We start from the raw sequence: 22,099 nt of genomic DNA, 5'->3' as shown, positions 1-22,099 counted from the left end.
AAAAAAATTGTCCTGGGGGATATTTTTATATGGCTAAAAAGGGTATACATATATCATTTGATACCGCAAGAACGTACCTTATTGAGAAACTGTGTCTTTGGACCAAATCCTTTTCAGGTCATTTGGAGTCAATATATGGATTTCCGATCGTTTTCTGGGCTGCTTTGTGCTTACGATAACTCTCGAAAAGAGTACCTGATTTGGTCCAAACTTGGTACATCGTAATATTATTGTCAAAGATCGAGTTCGGATGTGGGAAACATCGTTCAACTCCCTTTGGTACCCTACCGCATATAAAAGGCGAAGTAAACATCAGAAGCTTTTCAAATAGCACTCATTGCAAAATTTCTCCTAACATATGATCTAATGTGACGATGAGATATACCGGCCCACTCCTTCTGGCACCTTCCCCACAATGGAGTCCACATTTTGAAAAAAAAAAAAAAAAATACACTTATAAAACCGAAACTGACATCCGATTGTTTTCAAATTCCACTCATCCCAATATTTTTACTAACATATAATCTGGTGTGAGTATGATAGATATCGGCCCCACGAATTTTGAATAATGATATTCCTTATTTCTCAATATTTCTATTTTATCAATAGCTTGTATGTGGAACGGACCGCTTTTTCTGGACCCATAACGGGTCCAACACTTCTATCACACAACATCAGGTGTCAAAATGGATTACATCGGCCAACTCATTTTGATACCTTCCCCATAACGGTACAGCATTTTTAATAAGTATAACTCACATAAAATGCGGAATAAGCGTCTGATTCCTTACAAACGTCGCTTATTCCAATATTTCTGCTAACACAAGATCTGGTGTAAAGATGGAATATATCGGACAACCCCTTCTGGTACCTCCCCTACAAAGGGTCACAATTTTCAATACTTATATCTCTCACAACTTGTGCTTTTCAAACCTGTTATATCTAAATATTTCTCTCAACCAGAAATGAAATGTGAATATGGAATTTTTCAGACCACTCCATGTTGTACCTCCCCACAAAAGGTGAAATTTTTGATAATTATTCGCATAAAATCGGTAAAAGAAGTCTGATTTTTATTAATTTAGAACCTCCCAATACGTTATCCGTATTAGATGAATGGAATACTTCGGTCCACTATATTTGATACCTCACACACATTTCAACATTTTCCAAATATTACACATATCTCATATAAAGTGAAGGAAGTTGTCGCGATAGTTCAAATCTGGAACGTTGTAATATTTTTCAGACTTATGTCAGATACGAAACGGGCAATATTGACCAATATCGAAACCTCTATCATAACGCAAGTCAAATACATTAAAAAAAAGGAATATTAGGTGAGGGTACACATCTTTCGGCAAAACTGATTAATACTTTTAAACGTCTTTTCTGTTGATGTTAAAATTGTACTCAAGTCTTGGACGTTTTTTAGAAAGAGAAAAAGAAATTCCTTAGTCCATGAAGATCTTTTTTTATAGAAAAACATTTTTTTTTGCTCTTAAAGTTTGTTTTCTGTAGAAAAATTTCATTCATATCCTGAGGATATTTTTCTGGATAGAAATGTGTCCTTAGATCCATACAGAGCTATTTTTTTCTAAAGAAGAAATTTTTTGGATCGAGTCCTAGAATTTTTTTTTTTAACATCCGGATGTTGTTCTCAAGTTGTGAAGATTTTTTCTTGTAGAAAAAATTGTTATAAGATCCTGAGAATTATTTTTCTATGGAAAATTTGAATTTTGTTCCCAAAGAAAAGTAAGGAAGTAAAAGATAAGGTTTTTAGCATGTGGAATATATTTAAGCAAATAAACTTCATTATGGATCCAATGCTTGGTATAGGTCCCATTATAAAGACACTTTATTATTTTCGTTATTTTGGAGGTTTCCACCCAAGTGGTATTAATTTAGCATTATGTATTCCCTGTTGAATGCTTCTCCCATATGGATATTTAAGAACAGATCCTCGTTTTGACTTAAGCCTTCTATTATCATCTTCTATGGTGGAGCCTTGTGTCGTATAAGTTATGACAATACGTATACGTTTATGCCCATTTAAGCAGTGCTTAATTGTAAATTTTAATAATAAACCCCTTTTCAAAGCTTCAAATGGGAATATTTTGTTTATGGAAACTTTGACCAAAAATCGAACGTTTTGTTTATTTTATAAATATTTCTACCCTGAACTTTTGTAATTGGTAAATTAATTTTTTACGACTGTTCTATTTACAAACTAAATTCACTACACCCAAAATCTATAATTTATAACGAAAACTAATTTTATCGCCAAATAATGGCATAATTGGTAACAAATTACAGTAATTTGAAATTAAAATATTTATGAAATTTGTACTTTGCACTACATAAACTTGAAATTTGCATTATTGGCCGCCCATTTATACAATGCAAAAATAGTAAAACCAACCTCAACAAGAACAGAAACAACAACAAACAACCAACGAAAGCATAAGAGCAAAAAAAAAAAACTGAAATGAACAGCAAAACCAAACCGAGGAACGAGAGCTCATAAATAATAAATTCCACCCACTCACTGTGTTTTTAAAGGTTACAGTCAGTCAATATAAGGGCAAATAACTTGTAATAAACGGTCGTGTATGCGTGTGTGTGTGTTTAAGGCAAGTACTCGAGTTGTAGTGAATGAGAGAAATGAAAAAAACAAAACAAATGAGACCAATGTCTACATTGAGCAAGGGCATGGTGGCCACAACAAGGAGTGCTTGAGTTTTCGAGAGAGGGCCCATCTACTCAAGGGAAATGTTATGCATATCCTAGTATTTTTAATTGGAACTTGACATTTGCAAAGAGAGAGAGAGAGGGATGGAGAGCGAGAGAAATGTATTATTTTCTCTTCACATGAGAGCGGCTGAGAAATATAGTTCGCTAAAAAGGGAATAAAATGGCCTGATTTTCTTTTTTTCCCAACATCGTACTAACCTACATCAACAAAATGTATAAAAATGGGTCTATGCTTGTGTTTTTTTAGTGTAATGTTAACCAGGCACACACACACATATACTTGTGAGAATAAACACACATACACATATGTTGTGTACATTCACACCTTCCTTCTTGTGTTGTTGTGGCATTTCATTTTCAATGAAATTTCCGTTGTCATCGTTGTGTAGAAATGTACATTAGTTTCATTTGGTTGGATGGAAAAGCAATCATCAAAATGAGAGTTGGGTTTCATCAGGGCTACAGGGTTTCGAAAATATGCTCATATTTGTGTGTGTTGAATAAATTTTCGTGGTGCAAATTTTTATGAATGAAAATTACAGAACGGTTTATTTTTCGATTATTCTGGATGAAAAACTTTTTGGAATTTTGCGATTTTGAATACAGATTTTGAGTGAAGATTTTTAACCTAGGTCACTCTTCTTATTACCTCCCTTTGGTATTGTTATATATTACTAGTTAATGGAGAATAATGCTTTTGAGCACATATAGAGAATAGGCCTATTCAGAACCAACAACAGTTGGGCTAAGAGAAGATCGTTAGTGAAACACACGATTATTAAGGAACAGAATTTGTGCTAAGGGATCAAAGGGATCTTCTTAAAAAAATGTGAAATAAATGTTCCAGAGAGTTGCATAAACTGAAAAATGGTATAAAACCTGTTTTATAAAATATTTCAATGTTTGAATTTAGGGACGAAAAATACGAAACATTTTAAAGGGATTGAAACCAATTTAATAGTGTATCGATTTACTATGTACCAAGTTGGGGCCAAATCGGGTACCCCATTGAATTCAGACCTGTCACGTTCCAGAATGCGCAGTTCAAATATATAAGAGTGAACCCTTAGATAATGGCGCAGAACATTAGTACAGGCTATGGTATGAAAGTCAAAGCTTTATTGAAACCCGTTTATGAAGGAATTTGCTCTCGGAGTATAGTTTACTTATCCAGAAGAGGTGTTACCGGTTATTAAACGCCAAAGTATTGTCTATAAAGGTCAAAGTCCCCACATATTATCGATATACAGAAGGTATCGGCTACAGAGGGATAGACAGATCCTAGGTCTCTTTAGACCAAATCCGTTTCACGACAATTGGAGTCGATTTATCGATGTCCCGCCGTCCGTCTGTCTGCCTGGTGTGCATGATAACTCTCGAAGGGAGTATCCGATTTGATCCGAACTTGGTACATCGTAATATTATGATCAAACAAAGTTCGAATTCGATGATGGACAATATCGGTCCACTTCATCGGGTACCTCCCCCACAAAAGATCGAAGTTTAAGAAAAAATATTTTACTGCACAGAAAGAGAAATGATTATCCGATTTTGCTACAACTTTACAAATCCAAATATTTGCATCAGTGCTAGGTCAGGTGCGAAAAGGGACAATATCGGTCCACTCCATCAAGTACCTCCCCTACAAAGGGTCAAAGTTTTGAATAACCAAAACGATTATAAAATGCGAAATAAGCATCCGGTTTTGTTCATATTTCACACAACCTATTACCACACTAGATCTGATGTGAAGATAGTATATAATGGTCCACTCCTTTTGTTAGCTCCCCCACAAAGGGTAAAATTTTTGAATATCTATGAAGCTCAAAAAACTCGAAATTAAGATTCGATTCCATTCAGATTTGGTACATTTCGATATTTTCATCAAAAAAAGATCTGTTTTAAAGATGGTAGAAATCGGACCATTTCTTTTGGTACCTTCTCCACATAGGGTTCAAGATCTTGAAAAACGAAATTTTCAAAGAAAGCGAAATAAGCTTCTGTTATAAAGATATAAAGATGATGAAAATGGAATACTTCGGTCGATTATATCTGGCACCTCACGCACATTTTAACATTTTCTAAAACTTATCACATGCTGCATATAAAGAGAAGGAAGTAACTAATATGGTCCAAACCTGGCACGTCGCAATATTTATATCATATTTATTTAGATCCGATACGAAATGACTCATTCCTTCGGAACATACTCCATCAAGGATCATATATTTGAATAATCATAACAGAAGTAAAAATATATTTACATAATTACATAACCTTTTTAACAAAGACCTTAATTAAAGAACTACCTTTGTATGGAGTCTATAGCAAATGCTAGACCTATATAGAGACGTTTTTCAAGAAGAAATTCTACTTAAAAAGAACTCTAAATATCAAATTCAAAATGCCGAGAATCATAAGGTACTTTGTACGGTGTCCAGGGACGCACGCAGGATGGGGCCTTGAGTAAGGGTGCTCTGCGAAATGCCTAGGTTTCTGACATGCTCAGTTCATTTTTTAAAGAAAGGCACATTTTCCAGCTGTGTCCCACCGGATTTGTTTCGAAATGTGTACTGTCCTTATGGGAACTATACCAACTAGTGAACCTACATCGAGAACTTTTCAAATAAAAACCCAAAATGTAGAACTGCAGCTGATTCAGGTGGAAAATATGGCTGAAAACTTCAAACATTGAAAATTGGGAGGTATAGCTATGTAAGGGCAAATGGAGCTCATTTTCGGAACCCATCTTGGAAAACACAATACTAATTTTTGTGACGAATTTTGGATACCTTCTACAAATAATGTAGGAATCTCTCTTGACTACAGGCAGTTGATGGACATTGTTAAATCGGTTAAGAATATTTCGAGATATTGCAAACAGAATGACAAATTGAATATTCCATCCATTTTATGGTGGAGGATATAAAAACATATTGCAGCCAATAAAATATTTCCATGGAGCCTTCTATAGATGGGGAACATTCAAGAGAAGACCTTCGAAATTTGCTTTGCAAGAAAGATACAACTGTGATTCTTTGATAATGGAATGATTAATATTCAAAGAACTGTTGTTTCCAATTAATATATTTTTTATAATATAATTTATCATTAACAAAAATCCATTTTGTCTAACTTATATTTACACTCTTCTATTTTCAGATATAATTCACTCAAGAAAAATCTCCAGTGAAACATAATATATCTCCTATTAAAATAAAAGAAAAGCCAACAACCAAAACAAGTTTATTTCTCATTCGAATTTACCTGTGACATTTGCAAAGCAAAAAAAGAAAAAAAAACAAACGAGAAAAAACCCCAACATCACAACAATAACAAAAGTGTCATTCCTTTTTCAATTCAAATCAACTCAAAAAGAAAAACAACAAGAAATCGAAAATGTAAACAAAAACCGAAATACCACCCAAAATTCTCTCTCACGCATTTTGTTTTCGAAATCAGCTGTGAAGTGAAGAAAAAGTGTAAAAAAAAGAGCAAAAGAAAGATAAAAGGGACAACAAAAACATAAACAAATCTTTCATTATCAGTAGGCCACCAATACATCTATCCGTCAACCAAACATAAACGAGAAATCCAGAAGAGGAAGAGTTGAAAATAAAGAGAAAAGAATCTGCGCTGTAAAATATATCACAAAAAAGTAACAACAAACAAAAATCACAACAAACACATCAGCTGTTCTGGTAAAACATTGCCATGAAATTAACTCGTGAACTCCTCTAATACTCAATGAAAGTTATTCTCTTTTTGTCATAGTGTCTCTCTCTCTCTCTCCCTCTTTACTACAATCTCAACTCATCATTCCGTGAAAAGTTAACAAGTTATAACTCAAAGAGTGTGTTTTATGTAACAGCAAATCTCTCTCAATTTCCATATATTTTGGAGCAGGCGCCAACAAGAGAGAAAGAGAGTGTGCCATCATCATCACTGTCAGCAGCTGAGGCAGGAACAACGACAACAACAACAGCAACAGCCACCAATGTTCTATGACAGGATAACGATTAGTTTCGAACACAGTGCGGGTGTGTTTGTCAGTTAGCGCCTGAGCAGGCCAGCGAGTGATACCGTTATGTGTTGTGAATACCACTGCTACCACGACTACTACTACTCTCCCCGAAATTACTCTGTGTTCTGTTCCCACTCTGTCACTATCTATCGGGCGTTGTGTTTGTGTCTCTCGCGACTCTCGCTCTACGCTGTTCGAAGATAGGCATTTATGTAGTAGGTACCACCCGTGAATTTGTCAACGTGTTCGTGTTTGTGTTCATGTGTCTCTGTGTGTGTGCGTGTGTGAGAGTGTTTACATGTAATGCCCAGTTGAAGGGATACCATCTGCGATGAGAGTGCATTTCCGCTTTTCCAACGTAACAGAGCAGTCATTCGTTTGAACGGCGGCAGTCAACGCAAGCGTCCATATTTGATTGCTCCGTCTTTCGTCGGTAGGTCGGTCGGTCGGTCCGTTGCTCGCTCGCTCGTTCGTTAGTCAATGAATTATTATCCCAGTACAATGTTGTGATTTGTTTTTTTTTTCTGCTGTCGTTGTAATTCGCCCGTTCGCTATACCGAGAAGAAGAAGAAGCAAAAGAATAAACAAAAAATAAAGAAGAAAAGCAAAAAAAAAGTATTCCAAACAAAAAACAAGAGAAATCCCCAAGAAAATAAATTCCCTACCACTCACTCTTACTGTTGTTCAAGCTGCCCGAACGCTATCATTGAGGATATTTGCCCAACAATTTGAAAACAAACAACAACAACAACAACAACAAAAACAACCTCAAATATTTACCTTGACCAACAATCAACACTAATTACTCCTCCCCCATGTCTTGCATTGAGAGACCAGCAACATCGAAATCCTAAGATTCGCCTCTCCCACCCCCACCCTCCCCAAAACTGCAAAGAGAATTCGGCGGCGAGAGACGAGGACGAGAACGAGGTGATTCTCGGTAGTTTTCTTTTTTGTTTTCCAAATTCTCAACAACACTGGCAACATACAATCCTCAAAAGTTAGCAAACACGACGACGTCGTTTGCGTCGCTGACGCTACGGCTGCCCCTGCTGCTCAGCGTTCTGTTCCCCGTGCAGCCGGCAGCACCAACGTCGTCGTCGTCACCCCAGCCAGCGCATCGGCATCGGAACACTCGGAGAGTCCGAGTAGCAACACCAACACCAGCATCATTCAGACTTCGGCAGCCATACACAAACATAACAGTAACGACGACGACAACATCAACCTCACGCCCACTCCCACCCCCATTCCCAGCAACAAGACCACCAAAGCCGCACAACCCACCACCTGCACAACAGCAGCAACAGCAACACCAGGTTCCGTATCCATCTCTACAGCAGCAGCAACAACTCAAGCATCCGTCCCCTCCACCTGCCCCCCATCAGCAGGAGCGACAACAACAAAAGCATCCAAAAATAAGAGAACCACAAGATTTGCCACTGAAAAGCGAGACGCCAGCGACGAAAATAACATTACACCTCTGGAACCCATTGTCGTCACCTGCTCACCCTCACCCACAGCCGCAACAACTGCCAGCAACAGCAACACCGCCGTCGTCGCCGCCGCCGCCGTCATTGCCGCCTCCTCGGCCAGCACGAGTAAACGCTCGCCAACGTTTACAGCTGTTACATCTCCCGGCCAGCAACAGAGCTCTGTTAGCCATCAACAGAGCCATAACACCCCCACAACAGAGGCTGTGTGTATCCTCGGAGGCGGTGGCGGCGTAGGCCCACTTCCGAAATCGGTCACTGCATCGTATCTGCGCTGTGCAACGTGTGACGACTTGAGGAGGCAGCAATATCCTCCCCGTTATTCTCTGAGTGGTGCTGGTGGTGGCACGACCAGGGGTGGCAAGGCATCATCATCATCGTCGGCATTTGCTGCAACCAACAACACGTCTACGTGCCGAGAGTGCGCTGTTGCTGCAGCTGCAGTGTCGACATCATCATCGTCGGCTGCTGTCGCTGGCGCTGGTGCTGGTGCTGCTGCTTCCGGAGACTATCAACATCACCAAAATAATCGCCCTGTGTGCACGGACAATAATATGAGGAGTGGCAGTTCGGAATTACTACTCGAGCAGCAACAACAAGAGTTACGGTTACGTAAACTACGAGAACTGGCTCCGAAAAAGAAAAATGGTAACCGGCGCTTTCGTTCGTGGCGCGAACGTGCCCGCTTTTACGCTACCTCCACACTCGCCTTCTTCTCGGTGACCGCCGGTGCCTCGCTACTGTTCCTCGTGCCCCTCTACGTCGATCCGGCGATATCGACCCTCAGCCACGACTTCATCGAGAATCCCACGCTCTGCACCACATCGCGCCGCGAAGATCTCGTCGGCATCTTCAACTGCTCGTGGAGCTCGTGCCGCGAGGGCTGCACCTCCGATCTATACAAGTGTGTTCATATCTATGTGACGTTTATCGAGGACAATATCACGATACCCGAGAACATGACCGACTACACGAACTACACGGCCGACTGGACGCAGTCGGACGAGGCGACGCTGCTCGTCAACATCAAGGGCTGCGGCTATCCGCCCACGGTGACGTGCAAAACGTTCAATGCATTTTACGGCGTCGAGGGCGCCATCTATCCATGCTACTATTCGCGCAAAAACAAAACGGTCGTTCTCACGTCGTACAGTCACGACGACCAGGTCCACGTGATTGTCCACTTCTTCGCCGTGCCATTTGTGATAACACTGATCTCATCGATAGCTTTGTGCATCATGCACTGTGACTGCCGCTGCAAAAAGGATCGCAGCCATCGGCGCAATCGGCCGCAGTGCCGAAGGCCGCGAATTGATAATTTAAGGTAAGTTGGAGGTGTTTCGTTTACGTTGTTCTTGTTGTTATTATACCAATGGGAGCGGGAAAAATTAATAAGTGAATGTGAAATTAGAAATTCCAAGATTGGAGTTACGGACTTTTGGTAAATGTTGAAAAATATCGGAGTTTTTCAATTGAACATCAAATTTTGAAATAAGAAAATGAAGGGTTAAAAGGTATTTATTTCTAATATAAAATATATTGTAGAAATAAATGGTCAGCTGACAATTATTGAAAAATACAGTTTCAACCTCCTGAGGAAAATTTTCCATTTTTGGATTTATTTCATCAGATATGTTATAAATCGGAAATATATCGCGAGTGTTCATACTTCCTTGCGATAAAAATACGTTAGGTCCTGACTTCATTTAAGACCCCTCTCACGGTAAAGTGCTGAAATAAAATAACTTTAATGTAAACGTTCATAAAAAGTACCATTTGGTTTTTGATATTCTAAATATTCCACCACAATATCCACTCAAACCTGTCGTATTTTGAATTTCTAGATTTTGAAGGTGGCATCTCTTTATGAATAAAAGTTACAAATGCGAGGTATCGTATGGTCATAGCTCCACATATTCATAAGCCTTCTTATTTCTTACCGAATAAGCTGCAGTGTTTGCTGTGGCCCTTTGAATTTTAAAGCTTATAAACACGGTAAATAATTTAGAAGAGGGTAGGAGGATTTGTCTCAATATTGCAGTCGAGTGAAAATCATGAGTAGCCATGATGATAAGCGCACCAAAGCAAGTTTATAAATAACTCTAAATCCTTTCAACATAAATTAATGTTTAAAAAAATAATATTAAAAACTGGGATACCTTTAGAAAATTTTCTCGAGCTAAGAAATAAAGACAGTTCTCCTTGTACCTTTCATTTACAACGTTTAAAATATTGTTTATAGAAAAACTGGCTTGTGCCCCTACTTCGTCAGCAAAAGGCCCACCTTAATATTTAATGTTTGCCTTTTGCAGCAAAATGTCTTCCAGAACTTTTAATTTTGAAGTTTAGCGAGGAGGATATTAGTAAAACTATTGAACAATGGACTCACATCCAATTTTTCTGTCCAAAATTATTTCAACGTCTCCGTTAGAATGTCAGCTCTATCCCCTTACTCAATCCTAAATTTAATAAGACTTAGTAGTCATATCCAAAATCATCTACATCTCTCCATCCTAGACAACAACAGTTATCCAAAATTTATAACCTTTGGTACTTTCAAACAATTATAGTATACATTTGCAAAACCAGCTCCTTCTCCCAAGCACAGACACCAACAGTGACATCCATAGCACATTTTAGGATTTCAGCTCTTTTCCTTCACCCATTCAAAATTTAGTACTTTTCGTATAATTATAGTACACTTTTCCAAAACCATCTCCATATCTCAATGCCAGATACCAACAGACATATCAACATCAAATTTCGGCTTTTCAGGATTTCAGATCTATTTCTTCGACCAATACCAAGTTAAGTACTATTTAGCATTTTTCGAACTATTATAGTACACATTTCCAAATTCAGTACTACACAGTTCTTTATAGCACAACAGGGACCTCAGGGATTCCAGCCCCATTCCTTTACCCAATACCAAATTTAGTACTATTTAGTACTTTCGTAAAATTATAGTACACATTTCCAAAAACAACCTCCATATCTCAATTCCAGATACCAACAGAATGCTCGATACCAAAATTTGAGTATTCCAGCTTTATCCTTTCAACCAATTCCCAATTTAGTATCACTTAGTACTTTTCGGACAATCATATTACACATTTCCAAAACCAACTCCATCTCTGAACCACAGACACCAACAGTGACATTTAAATCAAATTTCAGTTACCTCCTTTCACCCAATGCCAAATTTAGTACTATTTAGTACTTTTCGCAAAATTAAAGTACATATTTCCAAACCCCCCTACACAACTCAATCATAGACACCAATAGTTATAGCAATATACAATTTCACGACTTCAACTCTATCCCGCCAAATCTCAAACAAATTTTAATCTCTATTCCCAATATCAAATATAGGACCACTCAGTACTTTTCTCATAATTATATTGCACATATCCGAAACCACCTCCAATACCAAATTTCAGATTTCAAGCACTATCTGTTCACCCAATACCAAATTGTAGCGAATATAGTAATATGTTGTTGTTGCAAAATGGTCAGGCTTAATCCCTTTATTGTTGTTTTTATCAGTTCTCTTACCCCTTACCCCTTGGTAAACATTACAATCGTTCTCCACTTATAAACAAACGTTTTTTGTTTGTATAAAAACAACAATAAAGGGATTAAGCCTGACCATTTTGCAACCACAAAATACTATGGCATCCCGAACAAACAAGCCAACACTGTTCTAAATATAAGCTTCTCTGTTCACCCTAAACCAAACTTTTCCAAATTTAGTACGATTGTACAGTTTGTGCCCTTCGTTCACATTTCCAAAACTGGAATCCATTATGAACTACAAATACCATTTTTTAGATAAATCCGTGAAAAAATAGATTGCGAAAATCATCAAAATACCGAATATCGGGAGGTACCGCTATATGGGGGCTATATTTATGATACCCTACACCACTTTGCATATTTAGTAGACCTTCACATAACAAATAAAAGTTTTCATGGGGAGTTTGTGAGAATTATATCATAACAGCTATGATTATAATTATAATTTAAAGTCCGAAGGACTAAATTTGTCGGGACATTTGTATCTTTCGGGCTTGTATTACCCATTTAGTGCATAATTAACTTGAAATCGGATAAAAATATAAATGGGAGCAATCACCAAATCTGAACTGCTCGCGATAAAATTATCAAAGATATTTCTGAGCTGTATTTGATATATTTCCCTGAATATTGTTATTACGGACTGCATATTACGGCTGTGGGGAACAAATATAACAAATCGGATGAACAATATATATGGGAGCTATTGCCATATCTGAACTGATTTTCACCAAATTTGACGTACTTGTTTCTATGCTCAATTTGGTGGCAATTGCCAAATTCCACCCCATTTAGGCTAATATTACACGTATGGTGCACAATAAAGGGCAAATCGGACGAAGTTGTATGTGGGAGCTATATCCAAATCTGAGCCGATCTCCATAAAATTTAGCAAAGGTATTTATGAGCTTTATTTGATACATTTCCCCAAACATCGCTGTTACAGAGTGCATATTACGGCTGCGGAGAACAAAAATAGCAAATCGAATGAACAATATGGGAGCTTAAGCTTTATTTGAACCGATTTCGATCAAATCAAATTTGTCATACTTATTTTAGGGTCTAATTTGGTATGTTGTGCAAAATTCCATACAATATGGTCTGATATTACACGTTTGGTGCACAATAAAAAGCAAATCGGTCGAAGATGTATATGAGAGCTATATCTAAATTTTGACCGATTATATCCAATTTCAATGGAGGTCGTCCTTGTGCCAAAGAAATTATTTGTGCGAAATTTCATCTGGATCGGGCAGTAAATTCGACCTGTACTTTGTTTACAAAAATACATGGACAGACGGACGGACGGACATGCATATATCGACTCAGAATGTAATTCTGTGCAGATCATCAAAAGGAACTTTGGGTCTATCTCGTTTCTTTTTCCGTGTTACAAACAAATGCACAAAGACATAATACCCTGACCACCTTCTGGTGTAGGGTATAAAAATGTATCAACCAAAATCCAGTTTTGGGGGATTTATCCTTATATACGCGTGAGTCGGCTCTTAAGAAGAACGTAGGAAGATTTATCCCTATATTGCTCCCCAGTGATAGGCATGAGAAGCCAAGAATATAAGCGCAACAAAAAAAATATTAGTTACTCTAGTATTCCTTTCAGAAAAGCTCCTCGAGCTAAGGAATAGAATTAGGTAATGTTTTATGTTCCCATCCTTCCTGCTGCGCCAGAATAAGCTCTAAGGCTCTCTATATCGAGTTAACTTAATTAGTCCACACAATTTCCAAAAATTAGAATTCTCCATTAACACTTGACGAATAACTGTCTGAACATAAAAGAAAAGGTTTTTTAGACTCCTGAAAGTACAACAACATTTAAGGCGGACTAAGACTAAGCTGGTCAACTCCTTACCCCTGTTGTATTTCAAATCCAGATACCAACAGAACGCTCGATATCAAAATTTGAGTATTCCAGCTTTGTTCCAATTTAGTATCACTTAGTACTCTTCGTATTTAGTACTTGCACAAAGACATAATACCCTGCCCACCTTCTGGTGTAGGGTATAACACAAATAATTTGTTTTGTTATCATTACGGCAGATATCCAAAATTCAATGGATATCTACGGCAAGGGTGTATGGCGTTATGGTATGTCACAAAAATTCAATTACATTATAGCCCATAAGATTAGTTCGGAAAGCTGTTTCATATGATTATGGTTGAGGCACGTCTAATTGAACTTAAAAGTTTTTTTCCGATGCCCAAAAATCGGGCCTCGACTTCAAGGTTGTGCTATTGTATAATTATGTTTTCAATAACTAAAATAAAAAATCCGACTGTTGTTTATGTCAGAAATCTAATATTCCACACAATTCGATCTTAATCATGTCGCTTATTATCCATTTGGAACAAATGGACAAATAAACCCTTGTTCCATTGTCAAATGATCTCTGTTGAATTACCGGGTTAATGGCGGTTAATCAGTTGCAGCCGAATCGCAAATTGACGCTGATGACAGCTGGCAGTTCTAATGTGAAATTTTAATTTAAAACCGCATAACTTTTTAATGGTACAACCAAAGCTTCTGCTCACAAAAGGAGTGTATGTGTGTGTGTGTGTGCTCTGGTGTGTAACTGACAGCCAGCCAGCCAGGCAGTGAGTAGGAAAGAGAGTAAAATAGGAAAAAAAGAATAAGTGATTGATATGGATTTATTTTATTTGCTCCAAATGTGTCACACAACTGCAATCAACACTTTTGCACAGCTCCGAACAGCACTGCTAGCCTGCAGCTATAGCCGACATTTATCATCTGACAATGTGTTGCTTTAAATTGTGGGTTAGTTGGTTAGCAGAAATACCGACCGACCAACCGACTGACTGACAGTCTGGTTGTTTGCTTGCCTGCCTGCCAGCCTGCCTGCCTCCTCGGTGGCTAAATCCATCTAATGTTGATGAAAATCAATCACAACATTCAATTTTCGCATTGATTGGATTTAAAATTAAATTGTCATTTTGTTGTTGTAGTTTGTCTGGCAGACACTAACAAAAGTGTTGTTGTTGTTGTTTGTCGTCCATTGTTCCATTCCCCATAGAATCAACAATTCATTTAAACTATTTCTCTGTGGCAACATTTTCAGTTTCAATTTTATGTGTATAAGTATGTGTGCGTGCGTATTACAATCCCAACATACCAAATTGACTTGAGAATAATATTTTAATAAGCTTACAAACATAAGCCTAAAGCTTGAGAAAATCTTGAGAAAGTATTGAGAAATGTTTGTTTAACAATTATAGAATAATCGAAAAGGAACCCTTATTCATAAGCTTATTCTTGTAATTGCAGAATAAGCTTACGAAAGTAATATTTTATAAAGCTTATTTTTTCAATGGTAAAAAATATTTATTTATTCATTTTTTAATTCCAGCTGTCACTGCATCCTGTTGCCTTGACACCTAGATGCTTTCTTTCCCCTTATTTGAGCTTCTGTATCTCCTCCACTTATTCTTCACTTCTGTTGAATTCCTGCAACTTTTTGACGCCTCCATTCTGAAATGAGATTGAAATAATTTATACTACAGATTCCCAGATTTATTATTCATCATTACCTTACAGATTCGTCCGGAAATGGGTCCTAAATTCGCGTGATTTTGATTTTAACCAAAGAAAATAATTTTTTGTTGACAATTTTCACAAAAAAATTCAAAACAAATTTGTCAACAAAGGACAGATTTGAGAAAAGTTTGTGCAAAAAAGTGTTTCTCAAGCATTGTTGAAAAATTCTTACGATAAACTATTTTCATAATATTAATCTCAAGCTGTATTGTATTTTTGGTATGTTGGGAAAGACTTGCCTAACTACTACAACTCGACATTTTTTTTTGTTCTGCTGCCATTCTACTTTCTTCGGTCTTTTGTGTTACGCATTTGGAAAATTCTCTTTTTTTTAAATACAAATAGAAAAAAAGCCCCGAACTACTATCACTATCTTAATTGAATTTCAGTTTTGTGTGTGTGTATGTGTTTAAGTATAGTTGGTTAGTGGTGTGTGAGTGTGTATGTTTGTATGGTTTTTGAGAAAATTTCTCCAATGTGTTTACCAGAAGTAACCTCAAAATTAAATTGGTTTATCTAAATATTTAAGACCAGTTGGATCACTTCAAATTCCCTTAATATCAGATGCGTTGAATGCAACGTGTTGTCAGTGGCAAAATGATTTTTGAATACAAATCAAGTTCTTACAATTTGATATGATTTTAAGGTCAAGTTACCACTGGTGGCCTAGAGAATTCGGACGATGGCTTAATGGGGTATATAGGGTGAAAAAACTGCAAAAAAGTCAAACGCCATAATTTTAACATTTTTTTTAAATTTTATTGAATGAAAGCAAAAATGTCGGAAACTACATTAAATTTTAGAAAGAGTTTAGATTTGTTCGAATTGGTCACCTCTGGCACGAATTATGGCCTTCAAACGGCCAATGAAACCGTCACACGCTACTCGAAAGATGCTCTGCGGTATTTTGGCCCATTCCCGGAGAAGCGCTTGCTTGAGGTGATCGACACTTTGGTATTTTTAGTGCCAACCTTGCTTTCCAAAATACTCCAGACACAATAGTCCAACGGCTAGGTATCCGGAGATTTTGCTGGTCATTGTGCGCTGGAAATGTAGCGACAACCTCATTTTTTAACCATTCTTGGGTGGCGCGTGCTGAGTGTGATGGTGCTGAGCCCTGTTGAAATGTCCAAGGTCTGCGGCCAAAATGTTTGCGTGCCCAAGGCTTTAATACACCCTCCAGAATATTTTTGCGATAGTATTCGACATTTATTCTGATGCCAAGGTCGATTAATACGAGCGGAGAGCGACCATCGGCTGTTATGGCAGCCCACTCCATCACCATGGCCGGTGCTTGAGTTCTGGTGGCCAACCGAAGGTGCACATTTTCAGCTGACCTCTTTGGCAAGTAAACACGATCATTTTGTTTGTTTATCAACTGCTGAACAGCGAATGTTTTCTCATCGGAGAAAACCAAATTCGGCAGTTCACCACTTTCGGCCAAGTGAAGCAAACTCTTTAGCTCTTTTGAGTCCATTTTCTTTCTGTTGCGGTGTAAGTTCTTGCACTTTTTATAATTTCAATGACTTTACCCCGAGCTCATTTTTCAATATTTGCCGAATGGAATATGTTCAGCTTACGAGTCATTTTTCGGCCACTGCAAAGCGGGTTTCGATCAAGTCGCTTCTTTACATTTCAAACCATTTCTGCTGATGTTGCTGTTTTCTTCCATCCACTTCTTTGACGTCAGGCTACGCTACCAGTATCACGGTAACGAGCGATGGTACGAGGCACAAATGATTTATTCACATTTAAATGCTGGAGTGCTCTAGCGATATCCACTTGTGTTTTTGCAGCCAAATATGAAGAAATCACACTATCACGCTTGAATTCCATCACGAATAATTTTTTTTCTGAAAAATTCTCACCAAAGTCTTTTTGTAGGCTTGTAAACAATATGATAAGCTGTCACTGGAATAATTTCAACAGCTGTCGGACGGACGAGGGGCTTAGAAATGACGGCAGTCTGAAGTTGGTTGCATTTTTTTCATCTCACCCTGTATAGTACAACATATAGTCCACAAGTGGTACATGCTAATATTTATATCAGACTTAGGCCTGATCGAATATGGAGCATATTGGCTTTCTGTTTCTCTATTACTCTTTCGGAATACCGACTGAAGCTTTCTAAAATTATTTAGATTTGCTGCATATGCAGTTGTCATTACATGCTGCTTACTGGTAATGCATATGGTATATTGTTGTCGTTACGTATAGTGCTGATAGTGGCGTATGTGCCTAACGAGTTTTGAAGGGAGGGCATGTGAAAATTGTTATAATCGACCATCACCAAATAATGTGTCGGCTAACCAATTTTTGCAATCGTAACTACTTACACACTAACCTACTAACCCATTATTTTTGAAAGTTCACATCAGTCGTCTGTCTGTTGTAATCATGCTATCTTTCGAACGAATTGATGTAGAATACTAAAGTTTTGCATACATGCATAGTTTACCAGTAGACACGTTAAGTTCGTAAATGGCCCATGTCGGCCCACGTCTTCGTATATCCCCTATATAATTGTTTCAAATTTGGTATTTGAAGTTCGTAATGGGTACTACGAAACCATATATCACAGTTTTCATTTCAGTGGTAGTTTTCGCAAGTTTTTTGAAATTTTTCAAGTTTTTTCCAAATGGTGGTGGTTTTTAAAAAATTCGGGCCGGCCGAACTTAGCAGATTTTTACTTGTTTTTGTTTTTTTTTTTTTGGTTTTGCCGATGTTGAGTCTCGAACTCAAAACGTTTGGTTTTGTATTGTGCCGACGATACAAATTACCTGGTGAAGAGAAAATTTTTTGCCTCGTCTTATTTGCTGACTCTGCGTATTAAACAAGAAAATATTAGTTTTACTCCTCGCCTATTATTCAACCGTAATGAGTTATTTGTGTCGTGTGGCTCCCAAATGTTTACGTCCGTATTCTGCTCACCTATTCTACAACACGTGAGCCTTCTGCTCTCCTACTCGAAACCACGTGATTCTTCTGCTCACCTATTCTAGAAAATAATGTTAGAATGTGAAGAATGCAACCTTGTGAACATTCGAACTCCGAACTTTAATAACATTTTTTATGTTTTCATATCCAATATTTTCAATTCTATTTTCCTCTGATATTTATGAATAATTTATGAAATTGATAGTGTTTCTGTGAAGCTGTCAAGGATTTTTAATTGGAAAACATATTTTCCAACACTTAGTCGTCAACAATAAAATCATCAAAATATGTCATCATCAACATGTTTCATCATCAGCTGCATAAACACGGTAAATATCAGCAGCATCAACATCAGTTTGCTACACAAATATTGAATTTTAATAAATTTATTGTTTTCATGCAGAGTTTCACAAAAACATAAAACAAATGAACAACAAATGTGTTGGAAAAGAGGGCAGATAATTTAATTAAAATTTCTCATTTAGTCACCTGTCGTAGCCTAATGCATCTTAAATCTCCACTCGAATTTTTGAATTCTTATTCCACCATCTTTGCAATTATTTCATGTTCATCTAAAGCAAAATCTAATTTCTTGGGTGCTGCACTCCACTTGAAGACAACGACATCCATGCTGGTGCTGGTGATGGTGACGACGATGATGACAAAAGAAACACTCATTTGCAAGTGTTTAATCTTCAGCATCTTTTGCTCTGGAACATAACTTTAAACGACGACAGCATTTAATGTTATCTACTCATCAGCATCTACAGGAGCAGCAACATTTTCCTTGGTTGTCGGGCTCGACACCATCCTCATCACCAACACCATCCTGTTCTTCTTCTTCGTTCTCATTGCAAGTCTCATAATCGTTGTTGTCACCATCACCAGCCGGGCGAGTTCTTAATTTTCTTCGGCAAACTCTTTGTTATCTCAACCGTCTTTGTCATTGTCCTCAACACCTCCCAGCCGACTCAATAGCCATAGGAGAGAAAAGAGGGTATTGGAATAACAATGCAATGACAATGGAGATTGACTACACTCTCTCTTGCTCGCCCTTTCCTTCTCACCCTCTTTTTGTTGGTTACTCTGACTAGTTGCCTTTCCAGCTGCTAATGAAATTTTGCATTAACGCCGATGCAATTTTGAAACAACGTTATCGTATCCTTGCCATTGTTTGCTGTTGTTTGAGTCCTTAACCCCCCCATTCTTCTTATTTTGCCAAGTTTGAGAGTATCGAAGAAAGCCAAGGCATAAAATGCAACACAATAGCAAAGCTCGATGTGGAGAGTTTGGCAAAAGGTTTCTAATGTTTCTTTAGGTTAAATGTGTTTATATTTTTCTTGGCTTCTTGGCAGTTATCCGAGAAAATGGGATGTAAAATTGTTGTAAAGGGTGAGAAAGGGGGAGGAGGGGTGTAGATTTTTAAGAAAATTAAGCAAAGTGTTAAGGACATTGCAGAGGAATAAAATGAAGAAGACAGCCTTCTTATCACCTATTCTGGAATAAGAGAGCTCACCTATTCTGAAATAAGAGAGCCTTCTGGTTACCTATTCTGGTATAAGTGAGCCTTCTGCTCACCTATTCTAGAATAAGAGAGCGTTCTGCTTACCTATTCTGGAATAAGAGAGCCTTTTTAGAACAAGTGAGCCTTCTGCTCGCCTATTCTAGAACAGGGGAGTCTTCTGCTCACCTATTCTAAAACAGGAGAGCCTTCTGCTCACCTATTCTAGAACAGGAGAGCCTTCTGCTCACCTATTCTAGAACAGGAGAGCCTTCTGCTCACCTATTCTAGAACAGGAGAGCCTTCTGCTCACCTATTCTAGAACAGGAGAGCCTTCTGCTCACCTATTCTAGAACAGGAGAGCCTTCTGCTCACCTATTCTAGAACAAGAGAGCCTTCTGCCCACCTATTCTAGAATAGGAGAGCCTTCTGCCCACCTATTCTAGAATAGGAGAGCCTTCTGCCCACCTATTCTAGAATAGGAGAGCCTTCTGTCCACCTATTCTAGAATAGGAGAGCCTTCTGTCCACCTATTCTAGAATAGGAGAGCCTTCTGTCCACCTATTCTAGAACACATGAGCCTTCTGTTCATCTATTCTAGAAAATGTGAGTCTACCTATAAGTGAGCCTGCTGCTCACCTATAAGTGAGCCTGCTGCTCACCTATAAGTGAGACTGCTGCTCACCTATTAGAGAGCCATCTGCTCACCCATAAGTGCTGCTGCTGCTCACCTATAAGTGAGCCTGCTGCTCACCTTTAATTGAGCCTGCTGCTCACCTATAAGTGAGCCTTCTGCTCTAATGGGTTTGGGCACCTATTAAAAAAGTAATGACCGTTTCAGTCACCTGTTCTAAATAAAGTCGCCGCTTTGGGTCACCTAAACTAGAAAAAACAACACCCTTTTTCTTCTTGTTCTTCAAGAAAGGGCTACTATTTTCTTGAAATACCCTAAAAAGATACATCCTTATTACCCTCAAATTTAAACTCTTTCCCCCCTCCTACATTTCTCCCAGTGTACTTCATTGCCCACACTCTCCTGCCAACATGTGTTACCTACCTTGGCGTATGAGTGCCATAATTATGACGATGACTGATATAAACCATACGCCACAATTACAGTCCGATAAATGTTACGAATGATGATGATGGTGAGGACGGAATGCTATGTTGTTGCGGACCAACACACTTTGGGTCGGGCCATAAACTCCATCAAAACTCATGCCATGAAACTGTCATAATTTGGTTTTATTACTTTTGACAGGTTGCATATCAAGTGGCCGTGGTTGGAGTAGTGGCAGTAGTCCTGACAGCAGCGCCAGTAGTCGACCACAACAATTTGTATGGTGGGCAAGCAGGTGTTAGTTGAACACACACGCACACAATCGCACTTACCACTGAGATTTCTTGCTGTGGCATGAAATGAAATAACCGATTTTTAAATTATTCAAAACTGTGGTTTTACAAATTAACACACACAGCGAGAGAGTGTGAGAGAGAGAGGTAGTTCAGTGGTGGAGCATTTTGTTTTGGGGAAATGTGTGTGGAGAGAGGGACCAGAGGTTGTTTGTGTGAATTTTACAAAATTAAATTATGGAAATTGATAACAAGCCAGTATTACAGCCATGGAGTTGCCGTTTAGGGGGGCTGTGTGTGTCTGATTTGTCATAAATATTTAGAAAATTTTCAAAAGGAGATCATAAATAAATGAGAGAGTATAAGTGTGTAGGTGTGTGTGAGTAATACACTTGAGGTTTCACTCTCTGTTTCACATTACCTTGACTTACACCTTTAGTCTGCTGTTGGTGCTGCTGCTGCTGCTGTGGGGCCGCATGTTGAATGCTCCGAAGTTGGTTTGGCTTAGTTAAGGTCTATTGACATGTAACTAAATGAATGTGGGCAGGTATGTGTGTTTCAGGGATTGTGTGTGCTTTTATTTATGTAGTGGCAACACATTCATTTTTAATGAATAACTTTCTCCGCGCTCCCTCCCCATCCGCTTCTATGAAATTATAACTGTTTATACCCAAACAAATAAAAGTTATGAAAAATTATAGACATGTGTTTTATTACATTTACACCTTCTACATGCTCACACACATACACACACACACGCACACATTTGTATGTGTTGGCATGGTGTTATAAACATTAATACCTCAACATTCAACCTTATCACTTCCATGAAAGTGGGAGTGGGGAGAGGAAGGACATGTAGTATGTTGCAACCACACATTGAAATGTTC

General features: G+C 38.1%; 2 protein-coding genes across 2 annotated transcripts in view; both read left to right on the top strand.

Moving 5' to 3' along the window:
- Nucleotides 1-8,800, top strand: part of LOC105262124 (mucin-2-like) — a 49,327-nt gene extending 40,527 nt beyond the window's left edge. Inside the window, exons 3-4 of the mRNA XM_011296159.2 lie at nt 7,780-8,716; nt 8,779-8,800. Coding sequence (XP_011294461.2) covers nt 7,780-8,716; nt 8,779-8,800 — 959 coding nt within the window. The remainder of the gene's footprint in view (nt 1-7,779; nt 8,717-8,778) is intronic.
- LOC101895440 (protein tipE) overlaps nt 7,727-22,099 on the top strand; it is a 199,147-nt gene continuing 184,774 nt past the window's right edge. Inside the window, exon 1 of the mRNA XM_020038451.2 lies at nt 7,727-9,595. Within this exon, the coding sequence (XP_019894010.2) occupies nt 8,826-9,595 (770 nt within the window). The 5' untranslated portion in view covers nt 7,727-8,825. The remainder of the gene's footprint in view (nt 9,596-22,099) is intronic.

This window comes from Musca domestica, unplaced genomic scaffold (assembly GCF_030504385.1).
Source record: "Musca domestica strain aabys unplaced genomic scaffold, Musca_domestica.polishedcontigs.V.1.1 164, whole genome shotgun sequence".
In the NCBI taxonomy this organism is placed as follows: Eukaryota; Metazoa; Arthropoda; class Insecta; order Diptera; family Muscidae; genus Musca; species Musca domestica.
Note: the sequence above shows the minus strand (reverse complement) of the source record. Positions and strands in the feature narration are given on the sequence as shown.